Source organism: Rhinolophus sinicus, chromosome 13, assembly GCF_057876585.1.
Source record: "Rhinolophus sinicus isolate RSI-liver-muscle chromosome 13, RSI-T2T, whole genome shotgun sequence".
Taxonomy (NCBI): Eukaryota; Metazoa; Chordata; class Mammalia; order Chiroptera; family Rhinolophidae; genus Rhinolophus; species Rhinolophus sinicus.
Window position 1 is genome coordinate 60,323,471 of NC_142513.1, and position 8,461 is coordinate 60,331,931.

General features: G+C 44.9%; 1 protein-coding gene across 4 annotated transcripts in view; it reads left to right on the plus strand.

The window, feature by feature from the left end:
• Positions 1–1,256, plus strand: part of PDE8A (phosphodiesterase 8A) — a 108,502-nt gene extending 107,246 nt beyond the window's left edge. For all 4 annotated transcript variants that reach the window (XM_019743466.3, XM_019743465.3, XM_019743463.3 and 1 more), the window contains 2 exons: positions 335–446; positions 844–1,256. In XM_019743466.3, coding sequence (XP_019599025.2) covers positions 335–446; position 844 — 113 coding nt within the window. In that variant the 3' untranslated portion in view covers positions 845–1,256. The remainder of the gene's footprint in view (positions 1–334; positions 447–843) is intronic.
• Positions 1,257–8,461: the final 7,205 nt, after the last annotated feature.

Genomic DNA, 8,461 nt, shown 5'->3' on the forward strand with positions numbered 1-8,461 from the left:
CCCTTGGCTGTAACCTGCAGTGTGGGCAGCTTCTCAGAGAAGAGGCCCTGGGCCCCCGCGGGGCTCGCTCAGCTGTGTTCCCGACACCCGGGCCCCGAAGGTGCTGACAGAGCAGATGAGCTCCCCGAGTTATTTACTAGTTAGCAGCTCAGCAGGTGCCCCTAGCGGAGCTGCTGGCGTCAGTGACCTGGGCTCACGCCACCTGCTGTGTCCCCTCCTGTCTGCTCAGCGTTCCTAGGCCTTTGTGCACTGCCCCCCTTGTCCCCTCTTCCTCCAAATGCTCGAGGCTCTACGCTGAGCTGGGCAGAGACCTCACTTCCGTCTCCTCCTCCAGCCTTCGTGGACCTGCCCGAGCTGCTGCTGCACCTGGACGGCAACTTCAAGTACTGGAAGGACCTGGACGAGAGGAAGCTGAGGAGCCTGCGGCCGCCCGCGGAGTCCGAATGGTGTGTCACCGTCACCTCACTGTCCTCAGTGCCCTGGCCCTTCTGCTAGGAGAGCTTGTCTCAGGGTTTCCTTCCTGCCACCCTACCTCCCACCCCCGAAATCACTCTTTCTTCCCTAACCCTCCCCTCCCTACCTTCCCGGGAAGCCTGAGTAATACCTTCTCACAATATCGTCTTAGCAGTACTATAGTTATTAGAATGCTTTTTAAAATGAATTTTAAGATTTCAAAGCCTATTTTAAATGCCATAAAATTTACATGACTCATTCATTACATAAGTGTTGTTGCACAGACTTTCCATAATGCAAACTAATATAAAAATGACAATTGGAACTATAGAAATATTTGATCTGTTACACTTTTCTGAAAGCCTGTTTTCTGCATAAATCTTATTCCAGAGCTAGGACCAGACCCTCCTGTACAGCACCCAGAACTCTCAAACTGCTCTAATCACCGATGGACTTGGCTCAGTGATCTGTGAAGGAAAAGAAATTTGGACTGAACACCTTTTCCCTAAAATTTTATAAATGAATTTTCCAAATGTCTGCCTTATTTTGTACAGTGTTTCTACCAAATATTTCCATAGACACAAAGAACAAAAATGGAGTATTTACTAAAAATACATTTTAAAACCAATCTGTTCTCATCTTCACTGGTAATCTTTGATTCTAGAGATTTTTAAAGGTTATATATTCTCACATTTTCAGTAACTGTAGTACCGTTAAAAATGACACACGGTGACATGTCAAAGTGCTTGTTATATTGCTTTTTCCAAAGATAAAAATGAAATTAAACTATTTGTTTTTAAAAATTCATGTGTCACCTTTTCTTTGGAGTTTTATAAGACTTATAATATTTTACCCTTTTCTCCCTCTAAATGAAGAAGGTAACTTTACTGAAGGAAAATATTAATAGTTAAATGACTAAACATCACAAAAAGCCAGACTAATATGTGGAAAAATTCTCAGAACTACCTAGAACTTCCCACTGGGAACTCAGTCAGCGATCATGGGCACCCTGTGGGGTGACGGTGCCAAACCAGGGGTCTCTGTGTCTAAGGGAACCAAGGCCGCTTGGTTGGTAACTACAGATGGAGGTGGGAAAAAGCCTGCTCCCCTAGTTCCAGGTGCCAGGAGAGGGTCCCCACGAGGAGCTTAGATGTCATGATGTAGACACAAAAGTACAGACAGTATCTGAAGTTGGCACCACCAGAAGCAATCATCTAAAAGACACATTCACATGAAAATCCTTAATTTGAGGAGAAAAAAAAGAGGCAATAGAAACCATAAGATCAACCAACATAGTTCAAAAAAAGAACCAAACAGACTTTCTAGATATTATTGTTGAAACAAACTTCTTTACAAAGACAAGACTAAACAGAGAACTAGTTAATTGGAAGGCTAAGGTAGTCACTCAGCCTGCAGCACAGGGGTTAAAAATGGAAAATATGACCAAAGTTAAAACAGGGAAAACCGAACGACATGCTTAAAAATATTCCAAGTGTCTACACTAGCAGATCCAGGGGGAGAATGGGGTCAGGCACCATCCAAACACAGGCTGAGAGGCCCTCTGGTTTTCACAGACACGAGTGCTCAGATTTAAAGGACATGCCGATCCCAAGTGGGATCAGTGAAACAAATCCACATGGTGCAGTGAAACTACAGCCCTGGGCTCAGAGCCTAACCTAAAGCTGTCAGGAAGGACAGACCATTTACAAAAGAACTAGCACTACGCTGCCAGCAGACTTCTCATCTGCAGCAACAAGAAAAAGGGATGACGGTTTCAAAATACTGCAGGAGACTGTCGGCCTAGAATCCCCAGCCTAACCAAACTAGCATTCGCAGTGTAGGTAAAATACACTTCGGGACAGGCAGTGCATTGTACACAGTCCCGCATGGGACGAAATGCTGGAAAATGTAGTTGTAGCAGACGAACTGCACTCCTCAGTTCGGGACAGGCAATGCATTGTACATAGTCCCGCATGGGACAAAATGCTGGAAAATGTAGTTGTAGCAGACGAACTGCACTCCTCAGTTCGGGACAGGCAGTGTATTGTACACAGTCCCGCATGGGACGAAATGCTGGAAAATGCAGTTGTAGCAGATGAGTCCAGACACAAGAGGTGGTTACAATACTGCAGGAGACTGTCGGCCTAGAATCCCCAGCCTAACCAAACTAGCATTCGCAGTGCAGGTAAAATACGCTTCGGGACAGGCAGTGCATTGTACACAGTCCCGCATGGGACGAAATGCTGGAAAATGCAGTTGTAGCAGATGAGTCCAGACACAAGAGGTGGTTACAATACTGCAGGAGACTGTCGGCCTAGAATCCCCAGCCTAACCAAACTAGCATTCGCAGTGCAGGTAAAATACGCTTCGGGACAGGCAGTGCATTGTACACAGTCCCGCATGGGACGAAATGCTGGAAAATGCAGTTGTAGCAGATGAGTCCAGGCACAAGAGGTGGTTACAGAAAAGCAGTGGCAAACGAAGAGATGGGTGAGCACAAGGGCAAACCTGAAACTATACCAAGTGGGGGAAACAACAGTGCTGGGTAGTCAGGAGGAAGAGGGGCAAGAGACAGAAAGCTGTATGTTCCGGAGGACAAAGGAGATTGTGTGTTCGAGATCACACTTTCCATGGGATTACTTACAGGTTAAGGGAGACTGTCAAAGGAACAGAGAATATGGAATTTACAGTCACTAAAAGGTCAGCTAAGAGAATAAAATGTGACTAATGCAACCAGTAAGAGAGAAACACTGACAGAAATAAGTACAAATACTAGCTCACAGCATATACAAAACCATTCCGGAATAAATATCCATATGTGGACAAAATAACTTTGACACTGGAATGGGGGAAACATTCTTTAAATGACACCAAAAACTTCAGAAAGCATACAAGAAATTGTCTAAATGGTTAGAAATTCTATATGCAAAATATACAAAATCATGCCAGATTTAGAAATGACCTATAAAAGAAACAAATTAGTATTCTGGATAAAGGAGGCCTAAACCTAAGAAAAGGGCACAAAAACAAGATTTTAACAACCATTAGGTTAAGTTTAAAAAACCCGGCCACAGGAAGCACTGACGAGGGTGCAAACAGGAGTGGCAGGCCCGCAAGGTTGGTGCCAGTCCAGTGGGGAGCAATTTGGAAATACCTACGCAAGTTCCTCACTCAGCGATTTTACTTCTAGCTCCATTCTACACAAATCTGCAAATGCACAGAAGACTGTTCAAGAAGCTTCACCCCGGAATGCTGGCACAGTGAAAGAGAGAAAGTGTCATGTCCTTCGGAGGGGAGTGGATCAGGAAATCGTGGCATTGGACTCGGACAACACAAAAATCAACGCACAAACATCCATGGTTCCTATATGCTAACAATGAAATACCAGAAAAAGAAATGAAGAGAAAGTTCCCACTTGCAGTTGCAACATGTATAGAGAACTGTGAACACAAAATGGACTGTAATAACTCCGACAGCTGTATCAGGCACAAAGTGCCAGGCATGCCACAGCGTCATGTGCAAGGTGTACCCAGGCAGCGCCCTAACCAGGTAACTCCAGTCGCAGGGTGCGTGGGGTGTGACCATCTGGACGGCTTTCTGGGGGCACCGCACCAGCCTCAAGCATAAGCTCTGAGCTCGCCGACGGCCCCTTGCTCAGGCCTCAACTGACGAGCAGAAGCCGCACCTGCGCTCGTCCCACGCCGAGCGCCTGAAGCCTCGCCTGCTGACGCCCGACGCTACGCGCGCGGAAGGAACAGAACACATAGTCCAGGGCAGGATGACAAAATAGGAGAATTCCTTGTAGTCAGATGTCAAATGCCACTCCAGTATGGGACTTGGGAACCAATCCTACACCGTGACCTGCATGTGAAATGCTTCAGGCGACTTCTATCAATGAAAACCCACCCTTAAACGAACACATCTGAGGTTAACACAAGCCAACCTGGCCAGAGTAGAGACACTCTGTGATTGGGGAACTATTGCTTGGAGAAGCATCCCCCATACTTAGACCCCACTAAGTTTGGTGACAGTTTACAATGGAAAGACTTACAAGGACAGAAAGTCATCAGGAAATTAGCCACTCTGGCACTAGCATATGTTATACAGGGAAAACACACACCGTTTTAGGTAGCTGCAACCAATGATTTTAAAAGAGTTCTAACAGGAGCTCCGGACATCTTCGGCTGCCTTATACAAATGCGGCGGCAACGGCACAAACCATGCAGGGCACCCGCTCAATGTCTTTACATCACATGCAGTTACAAGGGACCCACCAAGTAACATTCAGGGCAATGACATTTACTTTTAATATGCAAAAATTCAGCAACTTTAGACAACACTTTAAACCCAGATTTATTTTAAAATACCGTAAAAATTCTAGGGCTATGAACAGACCACATTTTAGACCATTTAGACCAACATTCTTTTCACCAGATGGAAAACTTTCTAGCTATCCACATACACACCAGAAGGTGTGTGGTGTGAGCACAGAAGGAACACTCAGTATCACAAAGGAATCCTGGACAAAATCAGGACAGAACACATTTCCCAAACAATAACAGATTCAATTCACAACAACAAAGGGCAACTACCAACTTCACCCCAAGATTGTTCTCAAAAAACTAACACAGACCTGGAAGTCCTCGGTCAAGCTGCCCAGTGACAACAGACCAGGTGACAACAGACCATTCGTAAATCTTGCTAAACAAACAGGACAACACTTGTTACACTGTACATTTTTAGTAGACACTGGAACACAGTATCAATAAATGTCATACTACACCCAATATAAACGACCATAGCATAGGAATTACAGGATTAGGAAACAACATTTAACATGCACAACCGACTACAGTTTATATTTTACTATATAATAAAGAACCACTAATACACACATTCTATGTTAATCCTATTCTGGAAAACATAACTGGAATGGACTTGACACCCCAAATTTTTCATTACTATTGGCATTTGAAGAAATAAAAGAATTTAAAAATTTACAATCTAGCACAAGCACAAATTGACACATAAACCTACACTCACTAAGCAGTCCCTTCTCAAAGGAGGACATAAGGAAATATCTCAAAAAAGGCAGGATTTACAGAAAGAAGACCTTATTGAACCTAGTAGACCTAATTTACATAACAGCCCTATGTGGCCAGTATTAAAGCCCAGCCGGGACTACGGACTTCCTATAGTTTATTTCTATAAACCTACACGAAGAATCACCTAAATTAGAAGGAGCGCTACCTGACACCTAGGAAACCAGTAACAAAATCACTCCAGCCAGTGAGTCACGTTCCTTGCCACACCCTACCTATGAAATCTAGGGAACAGACTACCTTCTCTTGGGAAGGCAAACGATATAGATCGAAAAGGCTGCCTGAAGGTGACCCCAATAGCCCAGGGCAGCTCATTCTATTCTTACAACCCAGACTGACACGACTAAGCATTCTATTCTCATCCTCTAATATGCAGACGACAGGGCTCATGATAATAAAGACATTTTAGAAAAAGAAAGACACCAATTAATCCAGATCTAAGGTCCAGAGGATGGACAATAGTTATGATAAAACCACAGGTCCATCTACTGACGTTACATTTTTCAGCATCACATGGTCATCTGAAGGCAGAAAGATACCCCAGAAAGTCTTAGATAAGATTCAACATATCGCCACCCCAACCCGTACACAAGGAGCTCAAAGACTGACTGGATCCTGGTTACTGGAGGCAACACATTCCACTTCCTCCAGGGATCTTAAAACAATTATGCAATTACTAGAAAAGCAGAGACGTTTGAATGGGCACTCCCCAACAGGAAGCCCTAAATCTAAAGAATACTTACAGACAGACCTTCATCTCTCTGCCATATCCCACAGGGGACTCTGCACTGAGATCACACGTCTTATTTGCCCAAGACTGTGGTACTTGGGCTCTGTGGACAAAGGATTGTGCGGACGCCTCATTTTTATGCCACTTGCCTTTCAGACCACTAAGCTCCCTCACTTTACCTAGTAAATATTCTCCATTTGCAAAACACATGTTTCGCTCACTTATGAAGCCATCAGACATCCCGAACCAGTAACAGGTGATACGCCCATAACCAGGTGTCACCAGTCCTACAACGGGTCACAATGACACCAGAAGAACTGGCAGGTATTCAGATGTATCCTAAACTCGCGGCATGGAAAAGGTGCTTCCACGCTGGGACCAGGAGCCCGGGGAGGAGCTTCAGAGGCAGAGGCTGCACCTGCGCCACAGGTGCGGGAGGAGCAAATCCACTCATCACACGGGGCCGCGGCCTGGCCTGGTCCACAGGCGGCTCAGGCCCCAGGAGCTCGCGGTACACAATGGACGGCGGCGGCATTGAGCCCCGAGGGTGCACGACCCTCGGGGAAGTGGGGAAATCTGAATCTGCGCAACACGCCGACCTAATCGCTGCTGTTCTCGCTGCTGGACAATCCCGGAGGAAAAACCAAAAGGTTATATACACATTTACTGATTCATGGGCCGCCGCTAATGGCACTGCTATTTGATCAGGAAAACGGAAAAAGACCGCTTGGAAAATGAATGGAAAGGAACTATGGTCAGCAGAGTATTGGAAAGAATTAGATGAAGTCATCGTATGAAATGTTAGTCACACACGTCTCTGCGCACGGAAAGGATGACAGCCGAGAAACACAATACAACCGTGAGGAAGCCAAGCAAATCAGACACATCACAGATAAGGTCCTCGTAAGTACTAGGAATCGTCAGAAACAAACAGATCAACAAGCAAAAGCAGCAGGAAATTAGGAAAAACTGAAAACCAGAAAACACTTCAAGATGGGATCATACAACTAAAACTGCAGCAGTCAGACAAACTTACTCGCACAGCTAGAAGCACTAACGCATAAACCTATGAAACTTAAACTAGAGAAATCCCCACCAGGTGAATGGGAAATACCAACTGTACCTCCCATCAAATCACACAGGGACACAACAGGTGGGACCACTGAGAAAGGACCCAATCCCTCCTGGATCAGAGAAGATATTCTACGGCTACACAACACTTGAGGCCATACTGGCCCACATTCACTAAGACAAGCCATGAATTCCTGCCCTGCCTGTAACCAACTTTCTGAGAAAGTTAGAATGAGAGCCCCTCCTTCATCACTGAGACCTAACATCTTTAACTTTCTTCTCCAAATAGATTTTGTGGGTCCACTTGACCACAAACGCACGCAGACACACATGCACTCTATATAGTTCACGCACACTCAGCTGCACGTGTACCAATGCAGCGGGTAACCCTACCCCGCAAGCTTCCCACAGGCCTTTAGACAATCGGTCAGCATATTACAGAGCCCCCCCAAAATACTAATCTGATCAGGGCACACACTTTACTCTTAGATACACACAAGGCCATGCACAAGCGAAGGATATACAATGGAACCTACGTTTCTCCTACCGTTTCCCCAAAAATAAGACCTAGCCGGACAATCAGCTCCAATGTGTCTTTTGAAGCAAAAATTAATACAAGACCCGGTCTAATTTTACCATAAGACCAGGTCTTATATAAGACTGGGTATAATATAATACCGGGCCTTATATTAATTTTTGCTCCAAAACACGCGTTAAAGCTGATTGTCCAGCCAGGTCTTATTTTCGGGGAAACAGGGTATCACCTCACAGCATCAGGATATACTGAAAGATTTAATGGTCTACTTAAAAGACGTCTTAAATCTATAAACCCGACTTCAAATTTGCAACAGGAACTAGACGTTGCCTGTTTTGAATGACATCAAAGAATCAGACATGACCCTGTACCTCATGACGTGACTATACCCAGAGACAGTGGTATCGACAGGGAACCCTCTGCCCTTGCAAGAAATCAAATACCTTACAAAGTATTTGTTAAACAGAGAGAAAAACCTGTTATCTCTCAACAGGAAATTCTTGCAAACGGAGACAGAAACACTTACTGAACTATAAGAGTGAGAGGACAACTGGAACTAAAGATACAAAT